The sequence below is a fragment of the Oncorhynchus mykiss genome, chromosome 2, assembly GCF_013265735.2.
Source record: "Oncorhynchus mykiss isolate Arlee chromosome 2, USDA_OmykA_1.1, whole genome shotgun sequence".
NCBI lineage: Eukaryota > Metazoa > Chordata > Actinopteri > Salmoniformes > Salmonidae > Oncorhynchus > Oncorhynchus mykiss.
The window spans coordinates 61,860,185-61,881,172 of NC_048566.1; the positions used below are offsets into that span (position 1 = coordinate 61,860,185).

Consider the following 20,988-nt stretch of genomic DNA (forward strand, 5'->3'; position numbering starts at 1 on the left):
GAATCGTTTGTAGATTTGTAAACAAAAGGAGCTAAACTAATTTAAAAGCAGAACAAATTATTTGGAAACTAATTTAAAAAGAGTTTTTCATTTGAATTTTTGAAACAACCAACCCTATTGAATCTATTTCGCTCTTGCCTGCAGTTACTACCTTTGGTTAGATGACATGGATCTTTGCTTTCACTGCCAGTTTTTTTTCGATTGCGAGTTTTGGTGGTTTATTTTGTCCTATTCAGTTGTGTAATTTTATGATTTCATGTCTATAGACTGTTTAGTGAGGAGCTAAACCGGAAATTGCTTCTGCTACATTTTTCAAGTACCATCCCTGAGATGACTAATACAAGAAATGATTGACAGTCATTTTCAGCGATCTATATAACCAGTCTAGTTTCCTGATCATATTGGAGCTCCCTGCTATGTGTTGCTCTGGATGTCTTAGTCTAACGTCTGTAACTAGATGCTTAAAAACCTGTAGAATGAGAGTAGTTACTCAATATTTTTCTGTTGTTCAAGGCTCAAACTCCTATGGGTCCATTCGGCAAAACCACTCCCACCATCACTGACCGAAGTTGCAGCCATTGTGTCCTTTCCAAATAGCCTATATTTTTGGTATTTAATAACTTGTACACTTCATACTTTTTAGTAGTTCCAATAAGCCTCCAGTGTTGTTGTTTGCTTGAACAGTCACTGAGGCTATATTTAACTTTAAACGATAGTTATTTCAGATGCATCAGGTTTAGATACTTTGCTAACTAGCATTGATAGCTTAGCACAAAATATACAGGCTGAGAGACTAGGATTCCTGTATATTTTTCCTGTAAATGTCGTTCTTCTAACAGGCTTAATGTTACATCGGAATTTCTGAACCAAGAGGCGCAACATCACAAGACTTTCTTGAACGCTTACGAAACAAACCAAGCAGACCAGGGCGGGGTTTGACGAGTGAAAAATTCTTGCATTGGTTGTTAATTTTGTCAATCTAAAGGCACAACCCTAATTTGAGCCAATAATAGGTCGTTGAACATGTTACTCCACAACCTTGTGAAAATGACATATTTTCATTTTAGTCAAAAACAACTTTATCGAAGGAGTGCCTTTTGATTTGACAGCCTGCGATTTGAGATTCTTGGATCCAACGGCCGTGTCTTTGTGAGACGCAGAGTAGGTGAACGGATGATTTCTGCATGTGTGATATCCACCGTGAAGCATGGAGGAGGAGGTGTGATGGTGTGAGGGTGCGTTGCTTTATTTAGAATTCAAGGCACACTTAACCAGCATGGCTACCACAGCATTCTGCAGCGATAGGCCAGCCCATCTGGTTTGTGTTTAGTGTTAGTGTCATTTGTTTTTCATCAGGACAATGACCTAACCCACCTCCAGGCTGTGTAAGGGCTATTTGACCAAGATGAGTGATGGAGTGATGCACCAGATGACCTGGCCTCAACCCAATTAAGATGGTTTGAGATTAATTGGACCACAGAGTGAAGGAGAAGCAGCCAACAATTGCTCAGCATGTGTAGGAACTCTTTCAAGACTGTTGGAAAAGCAGTCCAGGTGAAGCCGGCTCATGCCAAGAGTGTGCAAAGCTGTTATCACGGCAAATGGTGGCTACTTTGAAGAATCTCAAATATAAAATATATTTGGATTTGTTTAACACTTGTTTGGTTACTACATGACTCCATATGTGTTTCATAGTTTTGATGTCTTCACTATTCTACAATGTAGTAAAAATAAAGAAAAACCCTTGAAGGAGTGGGTGCATCCAAACTTCTGAATGGTACTGTATAGCTTACACCAAAGGGTAAAAGCTATATATTTTGAGCAAAATAGTGCATCTCAGCATCTGTGGTCTAAGATTTATGCTTAATGATGTGGACTGCAAATTACATCATGATGGAAGTAGGCCTGGGCTCACAGAAATAAGAATGAATAGAATGGGCTTGGAACTCTAACCCTGGAAATTGACTGGTAACTTCATGGGTACACTCCCAGTGGCTGCCTGGTATTGTGACGCAATAATTTCAATGTTTTTTTGGAATTCCTATACATTCTTATTTCTAAGCCAGTTTAATATTCAGTAGCATTCAAGCTTTGGCAAACTCAGATGAAGTACGATGTTTTACCGGCTCATTTTGGAGAACTAATTAGGCGTGTAGCATGGACGGCGACGACGCCCGAAAAGTAAGTCCATTTCTATCGCTACAGGCCTAGCTTGAAATGATTGACTGTAGACAGTTTTTGTATTGATTACACTGAAAAATGTATGGAGACGGGTGCATGTCTGAGGTTATGTGTAAATCCCCTGTCGCCAGCATGGAGTCTATAAAATGGATCGATTTGGCTTAGATCATTGTGTGTTAGGAATTGCCATCTAATCAGACCCGTATGCCCGAGACCGCTCACGCACACCAGGCGTCAGGAAACATTTACTAAGGGGGCAGTCGAAATCGATGAGGGGGCACATTTTAGGGGGTTCTTGCATTGGAATTATATTGAAATCTGCGTATATCACAAACATAAAGTTTAAATGCTGAGACTCAGAGATCATTGAGTGCATTTGAAGTAAGGTAGGTTGGTGCAAAAGCTGTTGTATTTCCGCTGCGTATCAGCACCATGGACAGTGCCCTACACACTAAAGCAACTGAATAGCAGTTTGGCTTGGAATAGCCTACTGACACAACTGTGAATGCAACGATTGAACGTGAACAGCGGTACCAAGTAGTATGACTAGTAAACAAAATGTAAGATTGATAAAGATATGACACAATCTACAATATATTAAGGCTAGTTACATTAACAGTAAACAAATGCAGCAAACAAAAGGAAAATAACCAAAACATAGTATACAGCCTGCTACAGTGAGATGCAGCCATGCACAGCTGTCTTGCCAAAACAACAGGCCCGCTTCAAACATGGAAAGTCGTGCTGCTCAGGGGTTCAGCAACACGTTGTGATATGATACAATACACTTCTGTGGATCAAATTAGACCCACATAATCAATTAAGCAATGCCAGCCTACCATAAATACGTTTCCAATATGTACTATTCCATTTACAACCACGAAACCAATAGGCTACAAAGAAAACCACAATAGAATGTATCTACTGTATTTCTATGATTAAACATACCAATATGTACAGTGCTTTCAGAAAGTATTCACACCCCTTGTCCTTTTCCACATTGTGTTGTGTTACAGCCTGAATATAACATTTATTAAATTAAGTTTTTGTGCCACTGATCTTCACATAATAACCCATAATGTAAAAGTGGAATTAAGTTTTTTAGACATTTTTACAAATTAATAAAATATTAAGAGCTGAAATATCTTGAGTCAAAAAGTATTCAACCCCTTTGTTATGGCAAGCATTGGCTGACTGGGACAACAATTCAGCCCTGGCAATTTAGCAACACATCATACCCTAGTGGTAATCACTATTACATATTATGGAATTGGCATTACATTTGTGTGTCTCTTTCTGTTTTCCTCCTACCACCACTGCACCTCAATGCCTATACTGACCCAGCAACATCTTAGTTGTGAATGAATAAACACATGTATTAGATAAAGAATAAGAAATAGTGAATGAATGCCTAATAGGTAACCATTGGCTCCTAATACCTTATATTTATTTGGCTAATTAGTGCCTGGCTATGATCAAATCAAAATATATTGGTCACATTCCCAGAATACAGGACGTAAATGTTGCAGCGAAATGCTTACTCACAGGCTCTCCTCAACAATGCAACACACACACACACATATACACAGACATAAATACAACCAAATAATAGAAACATATTTTAAAAAGGAGGAAGGGTAGCAGGAATATTTACACAATATACTATGAATATACTATGAGTATACTATGAGTATACTATGAATATACTATGAATACTACAGAATATGCTGGGATGGAAAGGTAAAGAAAGAAGATACCTAGTCAGTTGCACAACTGAAAACATTCAACTGAAATGTGTCTCCTGCATTTAACTCAACCCCTCTGAATCAGAGAGGTGCAGTGGGGTGTTCGTGGTAAGGATGACTGGCTACTATTTGGAACTTTGTGAGGTGATGCCGAGAAACGCTGAGGCATCACCCAAGTGGGTGCTACCCAGAGTGGAAGACAAATCCAGTGGCTATAAGACTCAGGCTGGTTCCCAGACTTACCCTCTACAAGATCATTAGCAAACTCCATCACCATCATCTACCATTCTCTCACCAGCTCTCTCCGCTCAAGCCATGAACGGACCCTCCATCTTTGGAGGATGCACCTTTCAAAGACTTGGCCTCTATTGGTTGACCTGTCCTGATATTATGCTTGTTTGTTTTTTGCTGTTGAAGCACTTTGAGAATCTATGAAAAGCGCTACAGAAATGCCATATATTATTATTATTACTATTATTATTATTATTATTATTAATACTATTACTACTATTATTACTATAATTATAAGTATTACTGTTGTTATTATTACTATTTGTATGATTATTATTACTATTATTATGAGTATTGCTGTTATTACTATTGTTATTATTCCTACTATTATTATTATTACTATTATTACTACTATTATTATTATTACTATTAATTCTGCATTGGCCGCAGAAGTCAGAGCATTCATGCTTCATGCGCTTCTCGGATGTCAGGGATCCCGCCGGAACTTTCATTACGCACACCTGTCCCCTATTCCCACTGATTAGGACTTGTATAAGTGTGCCCTTTAGTTTACATTGGACTTTTGATTATTATTACAATGTCCGTTGGTGCGCGTGAGTACCTGTGCTGTGTGTTTTGGGCTTTCGTGTCCTTGTGGATTGCGCAGATGATTACGGGTCTCGTCCCGTGTGTTAATCATATGATGTAGGTTAATACAAATGATAAAAAATGACCATGAGTTTGCTTATAAAAACATTTTATTTGTATTTTTTCAAATTATACTTTTGATTGAATAAATAACAGCTTTAAGAATACATTTTAAACATATTTACATGTTCATATCCACAAGAGGACCCAAATGACATTTAGCTACAATTGATAAAACGCTGAATAGTTACATTTCATTTAAGTAATATTTCATTTTTAAGTAAAACTTCTTCAGTGCTCTTCCATATCACTCCTCATCCTCAGTAATGCTGTTCACAGCCAAGTCATTCCAGAACTGCCTTCGATTTGCAGGCATCAGAGAACACATCTTGGTGATTATGATCATCTTCTTGGACTCTTCTATCCCTCTATCCTGTGTACGTAGTGTCGAGAGTGTCTCTAGAGTGACTTTCTTCATGAGGAAGTCAAGCTCTGTGAAGTCCTTTTCTTCATGGGAGACTTTGTAGAAGAGGCTCCTGGATCCACGCCTCAATTGGATCTCAGCCATCTCTGCCAGCTTTGGTGCTGCTGCCTACTTCAGCTTGACGATGGAATGGCCAGCTTTCCATGCCAGGATGTTTTCCTTTTTTATTCCGGCCACCTCCACCTTGCCTGCATTGGAAGTAGCGACCACATGGAGGAAGTCCCCGAAGTCGTACACCACACTTCCAGGTCAAGCTTTCATTTCCTGTTCCACGCCACGGTGGAAACTGTCTGCACTCATGAAGGTGTGTCCTTGCTCGAAGAACTTGAGGGTGATGTCCTCCATCAAAGTTGAGTCAGCATTGACAACGCTCACCAGTGATTTTAGGAGGCACCAGTTTTTGGTTTGAGAAGTGCAGTTATCCACCCAATACACTGCATGCTTGACATCTCTCTCACTCGCCAGTGCTGTTACGTAAGAGGAAGTAATCTCCTCTGCCTTCCGAACAGCTGTTCCTTCATGCCATACCACTGAGATTGTTTACTTCTTCTTTTGAGACTTCTTTCCAATGGTGGCGAATGTCTCGTGATAGGCAACGATTCTTCTTGTGAACAATGCTGTTTTCACACCTGGCATGCGAGGGAGCATGATGACTTTTTGCATATCAACGCTCTTCACAGACCAGTCCTCAGGCCAATCTTTCTGTGCATCAGCCTGGTAATGGCTTCTGCTCTGCCCTGCAGACTTCTTATATTCCTCATATTTTCTACATTGAATGCAGTCGGGGTTGGTGATGGTGAATTCAGGTGCTGCTTGGCTGTTGTCTTGGCAGGCTTGGGTTTCCATGGCCTCATTCTCCCTGTGCTCCATCTTAAGATGATGACCCTACACCAAACAGAGCTCGCACTCCTCCTCTTCAAGCTTCACAAAGCTGATGTTCCTTCCTTTTACTGCCTTGCGATAGGTTTCATAACCGCAGCTGGCATCTTTGTTCTTCTCCTTGTAGTCATTATGCATGAACCGAATATTGACGTCACTAGGGAGGTAGAAACGATGTGGGGCATGCTCTCGTCTGTAGTGCCTGATTTGGGGATGTAAGGACTCAATGTGTTGCAGGATTGGATTCATGTTCAATTTGCTCGCTGAAGCTTTCTTTCCCCTCTGATCCTTTGGTGGAATCAGTTTGGTTGTGATTGACTTGCCCATCATTGTGACAATCAACCTGTCATTTTTGGGGTGGTAGCCCAATGTTGTCAGAAAAAACACTTTGCACACCTGTTGTGCAGAACCACTCTGGTTTAGAAGATGGTACAGAAACGACCTGCTGCGTTGACTGTAAGCACCAACTGTAACATTTTTCTTAGATTGCTGTGCCACCGTGAGGAAGATCCATGTCCTCTTCTCCTTATAATTAATCTCCCATTAATTTTCCCATATTTCCTTTCGCCTAACCTCTGAAATATTCTGAGTACATTGCCTCTTGCATTTGGGACCACATGGCTTACCCATTGGTGGAATCTTGGATTTCTTATTTGATAGGTGTTCTGGAGTTGTGTCCACGGGCTCAGCTACCACTTGTGCTGGAACATCCAACTCTGAAGGTGGATGATACTCTTCATCATCATCATTGACAATTGATTTATCTTCTGATAGTCTGATGTCTAATGAGTCAGAGACCACCCACTGGCTCTCTATTTCTTCAAATAGTGTTGACACTGTGACTTCAGTTAAAGGGGGTAGATCAGGAATCTTTGTTGAAATGTGGTCCTCAAACTCAACTGAACTAAATAGAGCAAATAATCAGGGACATGCATCCTAATGATTCTAATCTGTCATGGATGATAATAATTAATAGTGACATTTTCTGGTGTGCAAACATGTGATCATAATCCTTTTCAGTTATTCTATAATATAGGATATAATCAATGTTGATTTTATCTTGTGCAAACATTATCTTAATAATTTTCACTGTCAAAACTCAGTTCATCTATTAATTTCATACCTGCTTCCCCAAAAAGGCTCTTACATTTTCATTTTTATTTACAAATACAAAAATATTGCATGGATGGACATTGACAGGAATAAAACCTAGTATTGACGTGGTTGTACTGTCTAATACACCCTCACATGGCAACTTTGATCCGCATTGATACTAATCATCTAGGCCACAGGGATTGGTGGAAATCATGCAAAACAGTTTTTTCCGCATTCATGTAAAGATGGCACTGAAGCAGACACATTGAGCACACGTTTGGAATGTCAAAGCTTGTTGTACTAATTACATATGCCACCAACAAAGGTGATGGATACAATTTGGGATTTTAACTTCCCTGACCAGGACAGTCACGCAATACTGGAATATAAAAGAAAACCAGAAACCCTAAACATGTGAGTGGATATATTATTAATGAGCTAGCAATGCTGTGTGTGCGCTCATCCGGAAAAAGAGTGTGCGTGGCTTTTGACAATTCAGTATGGGGTGCACGTCCAATTGACCGTCAGCTGGCTAAAGATGGTGTGTGTGTGGTGTAACGTTACGGATTCAAATAACCCATTGAATGTCAGAATACAACTAAAAGGATGTTATTAAATCCAGGTATAATAGATTGAAGCTAGTATAAACTGTTGATCGTCTCTTATGGGAACATGTAGCACAAATCTATTGCTTCATGCTAATGCTAGCTAGGTAGGTTTTGAAGTTTTGGTAGGGGCGCGTCATTTTTAGCTAAGTGGCTGTCACTGGCTAGAAATCGTGTGTATGGTGTACTGATTCAAAGAAACCAGCAGATGAAATTTCTGAATATAATTGATTATGTGGCTAATAGATTGACGTTAGTATCAATTGCAGTCTGGATGTCGGCGTTTCAGGGCAAATTGAACCATAATTTCCCCCGGGAATGCTGTGCCATGGTGTTGTATCCCTAGATTAGCAATGTATGTGTGTGTAGCTGTCAGTCAGTGTCATACAGGTTTGATTGCATCACTATCAGAATATAATGATATGATACAAAGGTTAAACGCAGTAACTGCAGCCAAGGGCAGGTTGAAACCAAGCTAAAAGGCAGTAAGTTCAGTTACTGCCATTTACCTTGGTTTCACAGTAACTTTTTGCAGTTACTGCTAATACGACCCCCATTTTCTCCAAAACTCAATACAATAGAGGCAGGATACTTGTCCACTGACTCGCCAAACATGACCCTGTGTGAACCAAGGTCCTTTACACCACCAATTAATCCACACATAAAACGGTCAACCGAATCGTTTCTAGTCATCTCTCCTCCTTCCAGGCTTTTTCTTCTCTTGATTCTATATTGCGATTGGCAACTTTCATAAATTAGGTGCCTTACCGCCACTGACCTCTTTGGTTTTTCAGTCACCCACGTGGTTATAACCAATGAGGAGATGGCACACCTGCTTCTATAAACCAATGAGGAGATGGGAGAGGCAGGACTTGCAGTGTGATCTGCATCAGAAATAGAACTGTCTTCTATTTTAGCCCTTTGCTATGCAGACGCTCGTTGGCGCGCCCAAGCAGTGTGGGTGCAATAATTGAATAATATTGACGTAGTCGTGGTAATGCTTTAAATCCATCACTGCAAATGACTGACAATTTCGACATCGAATACATGTGGATCACATTTTAGGGTTGAGATATGATTCTGTGGAAGGCTTGGCAACAGAGTGCACGTGTTGCAGCAAGCCCAGGCACAACTGGAGGTGCGCTTTATGGAGCGGGCACACCATAAATAAGCCTGTAGACTATATCAGTAGGTTAAGACTACAATATCCTTTCATAGTGTTTATATCAGTACAACAACATAGGTCTATCAGATAGCGGACGTTTACTTGAGGGCATCGGGCATACCTTTTCTGGAGACACAGGATAATCAAGTTTCAGTTATGACATCACTTGTTTACAATATTAGTCAATATACCTACTATGTCAAAAAGTGCGGGCAAAGAAGAAGAAAATGTGAGTAGGCCTAGGATAATGCTTTGTTCGTTCTTCATATTAATGTCGCTTCACATTTGTATAATTCTAAAGATGGACGATGAAAGTCTATGAGATGAATATGTAGCCTACAGAATCAGTCATCATGTAGGCCTACGGCTAGTTGACAAGTTTAAGGATAGTTTAACAATGTAAATGGATCAAACACATTTGTTTTAGAGATAAGCTTGATTCAACATTTTTCATGCAAGTGAATTAGCAAAAGGTGGAATTATTACAAACCAAGTGACAGGGATGGGGTCTACTATCAAAACCATTACCAAAACCCCACATCTATAAAGTTCTGTCATGATTGTCTCTGTCTTTGTAGGGGTTACAGGAAGCCCCAGAAAGGACATTCCCTGTATTCTTCAGAGGAAAACTGGGGGAGAAGGTTAGTGTGATAGTATGACATTCCAAATGATCTGAGATCCTCAATTTCTTTCAAATTAAATGTTACCTAATTATATATTTTTAATTACTTCCTTCCCATTTTCAGTCCTAATTCCAAAACCATTCCCACTGTAGTATCCATTGCCCTGACATTGAGGTTTGTTAAAACACAATCCACAGCTCCATCAGGAGACCCCAGGGTTTGACCTGTTGGACCCCAACATGAGAGTCATAGATGTTAGTTATAACTGCCTCCACGACAAACACCTGAAGAGTTTTTTCCGCCATCCGGAAAGGAAGAAGCGGCTGGTGAAGCAAGGCCTCATCACCTCAAATGAGAAGGCAAGGCAGACCTCCCTTTTCTTTCCAAAATCTAAAAGTGACACTTATATGGAACTGAGAAAATTGGACAGGTGTAAGCAATATGATGGCTAGGTGAAATGTTTGCCATTTTGCTTAGTTTACACAAATCCAAATCTACATATGGTCATTGTTAGTGCAGGTTGTAAAAGAGAATGTGTTCTTAATGTCTTACCTGGTTAAATACAGGCAAAATCAATCAATATTGGGGTTTCGGGTAGAGGTAGATTTGGGATTGGGTGTTTGTACACATGAACTTCCTCTAAAAATGGCTCTTTTGTGGCTCCTCCCTTTCAGGTGCTGTGTACGTGTAAAGAGTACAATCGCTACAGTAGCTACATCAAGTCAGTTCAGTTGCTGTGGGAGAAGCAGTGCTGTGCCCAGCAGGTTAGAGTGGTCTGCTTTCTAGATGCATAATTATAAAAACACAAAAGCTATTTTGTAAGACACCTTTCCATGCGTTTTATTCCAACTGTGTATGTAACTTGCTGTCGCTCATGGATCGGGAAAGGGTTTTCTGATCACGTGACAAGACCAGGAAAAACTTGTGGAATGGTGCAAATTAATCTCTCTCTCTCTCTCAGAAAATGCTTTTGAAGCAGTTCCTAGTCTTGCAGCAGCAAGGGGAGGTTCCGTCCCACATCTCACTGACGGATATTAGAGATTGGCTCATTGCCAAGGGTAGAAACTACTTCAAGAACACGTGAGTGTTATTAGAATCTTTTACTCAAATTTGTAAAAAAAAACATAAGCAAAGGTGTGGAATCACGTTGACCTATCTAGCAATAACTTAAGAAATAGATATGGTGGACAGTTTGAGTTGTAGAAAAATTAAGGTTAATCATGTTTTATGTTCCCTTGTATGTGAAGGTTTCAGAGTGAAATGGAAGAGGGGAAGAACCTTCACTTGGCCGAACTGGCTTGGGATGTGAAACGACGCCTCAGGCTTAAGGAGCTGGAAAGAGAAGTGTGCAGGGAGCTGCGCCTGGAGCGCCGAATCCGCTGGTCGGTGATTGGACAGGTAAGGATGGAACAGCGGCACTCCTAGGGCTGATATCAACTCACAGTTGCTTAAGCAGCAGTAGGACCTCGTGACCTAGTGTTTCTGTTGGTATCTTCATCCATTTGCCTCTCTTTCTCACCCGTCTCTCTTAGCCTGGTAGCCAGATGGGAGATTGGAGACCCCTGGGCATGGAGACACACACACCTCTGGGAATGGACTCTCCCTTCAGACACTCCACCTCCTCGATGGACACTCTTTCCAGTCAGATCTCGACTGAGAACCTCGAGGTTGCTAGGCTACATACTGCCAGACCACATATTGCCAGACCACAAACTACCAGACCACGTTCTGCCAGACCACCATCTGAAAGACCTAGCAGTGACTCTGATCACTCTGGAACCTTGTCTTCTGTGATGACCTGCTCACCACATTCAGCTAGCCCGTCAGTGGTAGGTCATTTTGGTCATGAACATGTTCCCAGATTTCACTCTTTGGGGGCTGTAGGCATATTACTGCTTCCCTGTCTCCCATCTACTGGGAAATCCATATCCAAGTACAGTGGCAAGAAAAAGTATGTGAACCCTTTGGAATTAGCTGGACTTCTGCGTAAATTGGTCATAAAATGTTATCTGATCTTCATCTAAGTCACAACAATAGACAAACAATGATACTTTTTCATGTCTTTATTGAACACACGGTGTAAACATTCACAGTGCAGGGTGGAAAAAGTACACTCAGCAAAAAAAGAAACTTCCCTTTTTCAGGATCCTTTCTTTGAAAGATAATTCATATATATCCAAATAACTTCACAGATCTTCATTTTAAAGGGTATAAACACTGTTTCCCATGCTTGTTCAATGAACCATGAACAATTAATGAACATGCATTTGTGGAACGATCGTTAAAACACTAACAGCTTACAGACGATAGGCAATTAAGGTCACAGTTATGAAAACTTAGGAAACTAAAGAGGCCTTTATACTAACCTTTCTATTAACCTCAAAAGAAAGATGCCCAGGGTTCCTGCTCATCTGCGTGAACGTGCCTTCGGCATGCTGCAAGGACGCATGAGGACTGCAGATGTGGCCAGAGCAATAAATTGCAATGTCCGTTCTGTGAGATGCCTAAGACAGCGCTACAGGGAGACAGGACGGACCGCTGATTGTCCTCGCAGTGGCAGACCTCGTGTAATAACACCTGCGCAGGGTCGGTACATCCGAACATCACACCTGCGGGACAGGTACAGGATGGCAACAACAGCTGCCCGAGTTTCACCAGGAATGCACAATCCCTCCATCAGTGCTCAGACTGTCCGCAATAGGCTGAAAGAGGCTGGACTGAGAGCTTGTAGGCTTGTTGTAAGGAAACCGGCACAACGTCGCCAATGGGCACAAACCCACCATCGCTGGACCAGACAGGACTGTCAAAAAGTGCTCTTCACTGACGAGTCATGGTTTTGTTTCACCAGGGGTGATGGTCGGATTCGCGTTTATCGTCGAAGGAATGAGCATTACACCGAGGCCTGTACTCTGGAGCGGTATCGATTTGGAGGTGGAGGGTTCTTCATGGTCTTGGGCGATGTGTCACAGCATCATCGGACTGAGCTTGTTGTCATTGCAGGCAGTCTCAACACTGTGCGTTACAGGGAAGACAACCTCCTCCCTCATGTGGTATCCTTCCTGCAGGCTCATCCTGACATGACCCTCCAGCATGACAATGCCACCAGCCATACTGCTCGTTCTGTGTGAGATTTCCTGCAAGACAGGAATGTCCACTGTGTCTCCCGAGTGGCGCAGTGGTTAAGGGCTCTGTACTGCAGCGCCAGCTGTGCCACCAGAGACTCTGGGTTCTTTTCTAAAGACAAAGGAATTGTCCGGTTGAAACATTATTGAAGATTTATGATAAAAACATCCTAAAGATTGATTCTATACATCGTTTGACATGTTTCTACAAACTGTAATAGAACTGTTTTGACTTTTCATCTGGACTTGACCGCGCCTTGTGAATTTCGATTGGTGAACTAAATGCGCTAACAAAAGGAGGTATTTGGACATAAAGATGAACTTTATCGAACAAAACAAACATTTATTGTGGAACTGTGATTCCTGGGAGTGCATTCTGATGAAGATCATCAAAGGTAAGTGAATATTTATAACGCTATTTCTGACTTTTACTGACTCCACAACATGTATGGCTTGTGTTTGTGTCTGAGCGTTGTACTCAGATTATTGCATGGTGTGCTTTTTCCGTAAAGCTTTTTCGAAATCTGACACAGCGGTTGCATTAAGGAGAAGTATATATTTAATTCTGTGAATAACACTTGTATATTTTATTAAAGTTTATGATGAGTATTTCTGTAAATTGTTGTGGCTCTCTGCAAATTCGCAGGATGTTTTCGAGGCACAACATTACTGAACATAACGCTCCAATTTAAACTGAGATTTTTGGATATAAATATGAACTTTATCGAACAAAACATACATGTATTGTGTAACATGAAGTCCTATGAGTGCCATCTGATGAAGATCATCAAAGGTTAGTGATTCATTTGGTGTTTTGCACTTGTGAATGTATGAAAGTTAAATATTTCGAAAAAATATGTTTTATCTCTGCCATTTCAGCGGATGTTGTCGAGGGGTTCCCCTAGCCTTAAGAAGATGTCTCAGTTGTTCAATCTTGTATGTTCATACAATTATTTTCACATGTTAAGTTTGCTGATAATAAACACAGTAGACAGTGAGAGGACGTTTATTTTTTTGCTGAGTTTATGTGAACCCTTGGTTTTAATAAACGGTTTACCCTACTTTGGCAGCAATAACCTCAACGTTTTCTGTAGTTGCAGATCAGACCTGAGCAACGGTCAGGAGGAATTTTATACCATTCCTCTTTACAAAACTGTTTCAGTTTAGCAATATTCTTGGGATGTCTGGTGTGAACCGCTCTCTTGAGGCCCTGCCACAGAATCTCAATCGGGTTGAGGTCCCCTACTCTGACTGGGCCACTCCAGAAGGCATATTTTCTTCTGTTGCAGCCATTCTGTTGTTGATTTACTTTTGTGTTTTGGGTCGTTGTCCTGTTGCATCACCCAACTTCTGTTGAGCTTCAATTGGCGAACAGCCTTACATTCTCCTGCAAAATGTCTTGATAAACTTGGCGATTCATTTTTCCATCGATGATAGCTAGCTGTCCAGACCCTGAGGCAGCAAAGCAGCTCCAAACCATGATACCATGCTCCCTTCACCATACTTTACAGTTGGGATGAGGTTTTGATATTGGTGTGCTGTGCTTTTTTTCTCTCCACACAGTGTTGTGTGTTCCTTTCAAACAACTGAACTTTAGTTTCATCTCTCCACAGAATCTGGAACATCCAGATGCTCTTTTGTGAACTTCAAACGTGCAGCAATGTTTTTATTTGGACAGTCGGTGGCTTCTTCCGTGGTGTCCTCCATGAACACCATTCTTGTTTAGTGTTTTACGTATCGTAGACTCGTCAACAGAGATGTTAGGATGTTCCAGAGATTTCTTTAAGTCTTCAGCTAACACTAAGATTCTTCTTAACCTCATTGAGCATTCTGCGCTGTGCTCTTGCAGTCATCTTTGCAGGACGGCCATTCCTAGGGAGAGTAGCGACAGTGCTGAACTTTCTCCATTTATATACAATTTGTCTAACCGTGGAGTGATGAACATCAAGGCTTTTAGAGATACTTTTGTAACCCTTTCCAGCTTTATGCAAGTCAACAATTCTTAATATTGGGTCTTCTGGGATCTCTTTTGTTTCAGGCATGGTTCACATCAGGCAATGCTTCTTGTGAATAGCAAACTCAAATTTTGTGGGCAGACAGCTCTAACCAACATCTCCAATCTCGTCTCAATGATTGTACTCCAGGTTAGCTAACTCCAATTAGCTTTTGGAAAAGTCATTAGCCTAGGGGTTCAAATACTTTTTTCAACTTACACTGTGAATGTTTAAATGATGTATTCAGTATAGACAATAAAAATACAATAATTTGTGTGTTATTAGTTTAAGCAGAATGTGTTAATCTGTTGTTGTGATTTAGATGAAGATTAAATCTAATTTTATGACCAATTTATGCAGACATTCCGATAATTCCAATAGGGTTCATATACTTTGTCTTGCCACTGTAATTGGATAATATGATGTGAAATGCCTTTGCCACTTTGGTAAATGTAAAAAGTCTAGATGAGGAAGATGATTAAGTTGCAACAATGGAGACCACACATTTGACATAGAGTAATTGCTAAAAAAGAAAGGTATACTTGTTATATTTACTTTTTAAAATAATTTGAAATGTATTAACATGTGTTTTGATTTCCAACATACTGTGAATCTTAATCAATTCTGTTGATGTTCATATATACAGATTACTGTTAGGGACTTGCTGCTCCTGATTGGGCACATAACGAGCTCAGTATTGGAGGAGGTAAATAGCATCCTGATCCCTGCCTTGGTTGACCTTATAAGGCTGAGAGCTTCAGAAAGTACTGCAGAGAATATGCCCCCCATCAGCAAAGACACCAACGAAGATTCAACCCAGGGCTCTGTCAGCTGTACCTCCCTACTCTCCAAAGTCAATGTCATCTGTCTCCCTCAGAGTCCTGACAGTAGGTCCTCCCCAATCTCCATTGATGAACCAGTCACTGCTGTCCAGACTTATTGTAGCAGCAGTTCTCTGTCCAGTGAGGAACGAGCACACTCTTTCTCCAGTCAGATCTCTACTAAGAACCTCCTGGCTGCTAGGTCACGTTCTGCCAATCCACCATCTGCTAAACTACCATCTGCTAAACCACAATCTGCTAAACCACCACCTGCTAAACCACCACTTGCTAAACCACAATCTGCTAAACCACCACCTGCTAAACCACAATCTGCTAAACCAACGCCTGCTAAACCAACACCTGCTAAACCACCACCTGCTAAACCACATTATGCTAAACCACCTACTGCCACTGACTACTCTGGAACCTTATCTGCTGTGGTAGGTCGTGGGCATATCATCCCTGTCAAACTGACCTTGGCCCCTTTCTCCTCAATCTCCAGCGACGAGACCAACACCAACCTCTCCTCCAGCAGCCTCCCTTCCTCGTGCTCCATCAAGCTTTCAGACAGTAGGAGTGACATTCATTGCTCCCTGACTGTAAGCTCCATTTCAAATGCTCCTGGACCTGACTCTAGCAGCAGCCCTGTGCGGGAGAATCAATTTGCTACTGAGGTCTCGTCGATCTGCCTCAGCCAAGATAGAAATGGCCAAGGAGGGAGTGTGACACCTCCAGCCCCTTTGGTTGTTTCCCTCCCCTCCATTATTGAGCGGGCTGGCAGACTTGTATGTTCCGTCATCTCCCAGTCTTTAGCAATTGTGGAGGGGCGGTCAAGTGTGAATGGTGAGGAGGGCTCTCCATCTCCCACCACAGTCTCCCATTCTCCTACAAGGGTGTTTGTCAGCCACTTAAGGAGTAGCCCACTAGGTGAGGACCTTGTAGATTCAACACTTGCGGATGTTATCTCTGTCCTGAAAATGGAGGGAATTCTTTCCTCCTCTCCGACTTTGGAGGAGGAGCTGCTTGATCTCTCCTCCAGTTGTTCTTCGTCATCCAGCGAAATACTGCAATGTGTGTCTGTTGGCCCTCTTGGCAGTGGGTCGGAGACATCCTTCAAACTTCTTGGGGGTCGTACTCTGGGTATCGCCACCCCAACGGCCCATGTTACCACAGAGGACTTAGAAGTCTACAGTGATGAGATCATTGACGAAATCCTTATTATAATGAGGACCAAAAAAGATGATGACAGTGGAAGTGACGTCTCTGGTGCATCAACACCATGCAACACACCAGCACCACAGAGCCGGTCCTCTTCTGCACTGAGGGGAGTGCTTCCCCATGACAGGAGGATACGCAGCACAACACTGCTTGGAATCCAGAACACACTAGACAGTGAGAACCTCTCAGGAGAGTGTTCCACCTCACCACAGGACAATGCCAGAGTCCTGGAGATGATAAAGTTGCTGCAGAGGCGCCTTGAGGGGACACCCTCAGAGTCCTCCATCCATATCACAGATGTGGCTTCACCCTTGGGCATATCTCTCCCTGTATCTCACTATGCTGTTCAGTCGTGTGTATTTGCCACTGACAAAGACCTGAAGGCAGAAAGAGTGAAGGGAGTCTTTGAAAGCCTGAGATCCCAGTTTATGAGCTACTCCATCAAGCCTGTGAGTAACATCATTACCAGGGCAACAACAAAGATGGCTGCCTCCAATCAGGTTAGTTCAGAGACACTCCAGGCAGCATCAGCAAAATCATCTGCTGTGGCTCAGAACCTTATTAGTTCGGTTTTATTTAAAGTTGCCAAGATGTCCTGCTCTGATGACTTAGAGGGTCTGGGTGATCATATCAGATGCCCCTCAACTTTGACCAGAGTTCTGACACCTTTGACCTTGGAGAAAGCTACACTGACACCTGCTGTTCTGAAGATCAGAAGGGAGATGTCTAAGGAAGTGGCCACCGAACTCCAGAGTTTCTTGATCAAGGAATCCCTTACTGGCACCCAGGCACCATCCAATGGACATGTTTGCACTTCTGGTTCTGCCCCAAGGGAAGCTGTATGGGACATCCTGAGGAAAACCAAAGAGGAGGCTTCCAACAAAAGCCTGAATAATATTTTCTCTGTTAATTTGGATGAGCGGCTCACAGACTATATTGCAGATGCCTTATATCCAAAGCTGCATGACCAATTGGAGTCCAAGAGAGAGCTGCAGGCTTCTTATTACAGCTCCCAGATCAGCTGTAGCCTCAGCCCCTTCAAAGTTGAGAGCAGCCTAGAGCTCCAGGAGTTCACTGACCCACTTTCTGAGTCAGTATTGTGTCTCCTGGATAGGACATTTGGAGATAAAGCTCAGAACTTAAAGACAGGCGGGGGTGTTTTACAATATGTCACAGACCCAACCTATAAGAAGCTTTTGATTGGATCCCACACCAACGACGTCAATGTGGTTATGCACACGATTGCAGTGGAGGAGTTGCCTGTTGAGGGCTGTATTGCACAAAGTGAGGCCATTCATGGCCTTCACAAGAAGCAAAAGTTACCTTCCAGTGGCAGAGGGAATGAGACCCCGAGCCCTACTAATTGCCTACTGGAGGGTGTAGTGGGCAAACTGGTACGGAAGATGCTATTTCAGGGCCTTGACATCCCTGAGGTACCCATAAACTACAGCCGCTCTGAGAACTTTAAGCTACAGTATGAACTGGTTGCAAAGCTTTGTCCTCTGATGGTAAGGACAATCATGGCTACAACCATAGTCAATCAACCACCTACTATTCAAGAAGCAGTGATGTCTTCCGAGAACATCCATGTGAGAGAGCTGTGTGAGGCAGGTATCAAAAACCTCAAAGAGAACCATGTACCTGATGACTCTGAGACAAACATCATGGTCAGAGGGGCTTTGAGTGAAATTGAATCCTGTATGATTGAGACCTCCGACAAGGACTCTCCCAGTCTACATTCCACACCAGAGGTGGTTGTAGACCTGATCACCAAGCTGCTTCATGGGTATGAGCTTGACGCAGAAGACTTTGCATCACCTGTGTCATCCCCAACCACCACTCTCTCTGATGTGGCAATGGACATGGTGGTTTCTGTCCTTCGGGACATGTCCGATTCCCCAGACGTTACCTCAGCATTGGAAATGACCAAGGATCTCAAGACGCCGTACTCCCGCCCCTCAAGTGCAAGGATTGTAAGTGCCCTCTGCAGAGAGCTGGAGGAGCAAATGGGCTCTCCTGATGCTCTGAGGCGAGCTTTGAGCCGTGGCAGCGGGGAGATGACAACAGCCATTGCGAGTGCAGTCACCAGGGAAGTCAACCGTCTGGGTTCAATCGTACCCAAAGTCTCTATCAGGCCGCTCTCCTCAGACATCTGCCTAAGGACAGACCAGGACAAGGTCATCGTTAAGAGCCGATGTGGCTCGGCTGAGGTGAAGGCATCCCAACCGGTGTATATTATTGTTCATGTAGAGGCGGTGATGGATATCATTGTCCGGCTGCGGTCTCTGATTGTTCCTCGGACCCAGGATAAACTGGCCAGCTGGACCCTAGTTGAGGATGTGACCAACAAGCTGTCCAGTGCTCTGTGGGTGAGGGTGACTAACAGGTGGAGGGAAGCAAATGTCTGCCTGAAGGCAACAGACATCTTTCAGTTGGTGCTGTCTGTGCATAGCAAGTTGATGCAACGCTATGGCACAGAGGAAGCCCTACAGAAGATACTGTGCCACAAGGCACCCAAGCTGCACAAGGACATTGTCTGTCTTGTCACAAACGGAATTATGGATGCACCATCCAAAATTCAAAGCACCAAAAATCTGGAATCTACACTCAACTTGAAAGAATTGACAGCCTTGTTTAATGAAATGACAACCCGTCAATCTTTGAATAAGAAAGCTGAGCAGAGCAGCATCAAGATTGAGATTGAACAGCCGGAGTGGTCCACTGTGGAACAAGTGACATCCGGTTCCACCAGCTTCATTAGGGAGCTTATATTAGAAGAAGTCCTGATGAAGCTTGTCAAGAAGATATGCCGTATGCCAAAAAGGACCAACAAGCGTCAGCGCATCCAGATCAGTGATCTGGTGACTGAGCTGATCCGATTGTTCGACGATGAGGTGGCCAAATATCTGATTGAGGAAATGGAAAGCCAGCAAAAAAGTTTCAATTCTAAGATGACATCGAAGCTGGCAGATGCCATCTACACTGACCTTGGGAAGGTCAAGCGTTTGAAACGCTCCTTGAAAATTGCCGATTTATTTGAGGATCAGGAGATGCTTTCCATTGTCTCTGTCATTGTTTCCCACAAGCTACTGGCCATCTTGAAACCCTCAGTTTCCAACCCATATGACCGTGAGACCTCAGACCTTGAAGACTCATGCAGTGATGATGTGGAGGATTTGGAATCTGAGGGGGTGCATTATACCACCGGCAGAAAGGTAAGACAAGCTCAGATTACTCTTGAATGGTCATTGGTTGTGCTTTTTGATATCGGCACCAGTAAGTATAGTTGTATAATTATAGGAATATGTAAAGGAAGTGAAATTGAAGTTTAATTGTGCATTCTTGAATTCTAATCACAGTCCAACATGAGCATCGTCCTTACAGACACTACAAACCAGCCAGAGATGTACATTGCTGTGGATTCTCCACCTATGAGTGAGTATTCCTGGGGGGAAATGTTCTTATGGGACAATTATGTATAAAGAAGTAATAAATTATTGTTTTATCAGACAATTGTCCATCTGAAATTCTTACATATTTTCATCTTCTTGCCAGTTAAATTATCCAAGATGAGGAAAGGCATCTGGGACTTCTTCTGGGGAGTCCAGAAGGCCTGGAAACGCTTGGTCACCTGCAAGTCCTCTGGGTCCTCTGATGGGTAGCCTGGATGACGTGCAGCCCATGTCAGTTGCTTTTGCTAGGCTACATCTGAGGAGGGCACCACAACTGGCCTCAATACAACATTTTTATTTTTGTTGCTCATTTCTGTTTTCATTTTGAATCCCCTAATGCTACTATATTTGAACCAGGCTGTCAGTGGACTAGCTTACCATTAGTTTATACTCCTTAAGGAAGATCCACTATAGGCTACTCAACACCAAAATTCCATCTGGGACTTTTGATCCCTTATTAGCTCCCACTCCTGTAACTAGGAATGTGAGCTTCTAAATGTCATTCAGACATCTACAGCTTCTCCTGTGATTAGGAAGATAAGCTAAGAAGCCCAACCAATTGACTAGATGTGCTGTACATCTGATGCCCTCTCCCTATTGTAATCATTGATCCACGTCCATTGCAGCCTTTAAATGTGATGTCGATTTTTAGCCTAAATTAAAAAATGACAAGGAGGGTAGGCCGACAGCAGCTTCTACTCTTACGATTAGGAAAGTGGTGCTAA

At 42.5% G+C, this 20,988-nt stretch overlaps 2 protein-coding genes across 2 annotated transcripts; both read left to right on the forward strand.

Annotated features, from left to right (window-relative positions):
* The first annotated feature begins 2,061 nt into the window (after window positions 1-2,061).
* LOC118941134 (fibrous sheath-interacting protein 2-like) lies at window positions 2,062-10,174 on the forward strand. The gene is made up of 3 exons (XM_036952517.1): window positions 2,062-2,181; window positions 9,612-9,674; window positions 9,854-10,174. Exons 1-3 carry the CDS (start codon window positions 2,158-2,160, stop codon window positions 10,106-10,108), a joined length of 342 nt encoding a protein of 113 aa, XP_036808412.1. The 5' UTR covers window positions 2,062-2,157; the 3' UTR covers window positions 10,109-10,174.
* Window positions 10,175-10,208: 34 nt separating this feature from the next.
* Window positions 10,209-20,473, forward strand: LOC118936783. Its single transcript, XM_036934069.1, has 7 exons — window positions 10,209-10,420; window positions 10,618-10,736; window positions 10,904-11,054; window positions 11,189-11,485; window positions 15,419-20,026; window positions 20,171-20,246; window positions 20,367-20,473. Exons 2-7 carry the CDS (start codon window positions 10,621-10,623, stop codon window positions 20,471-20,473), a joined length of 5,355 nt encoding a protein of 1,784 aa, XP_036789964.1. The 5' UTR covers window positions 10,209-10,420; window positions 10,618-10,620.
* Window positions 20,474-20,988: the final 515 nt, after the last annotated feature.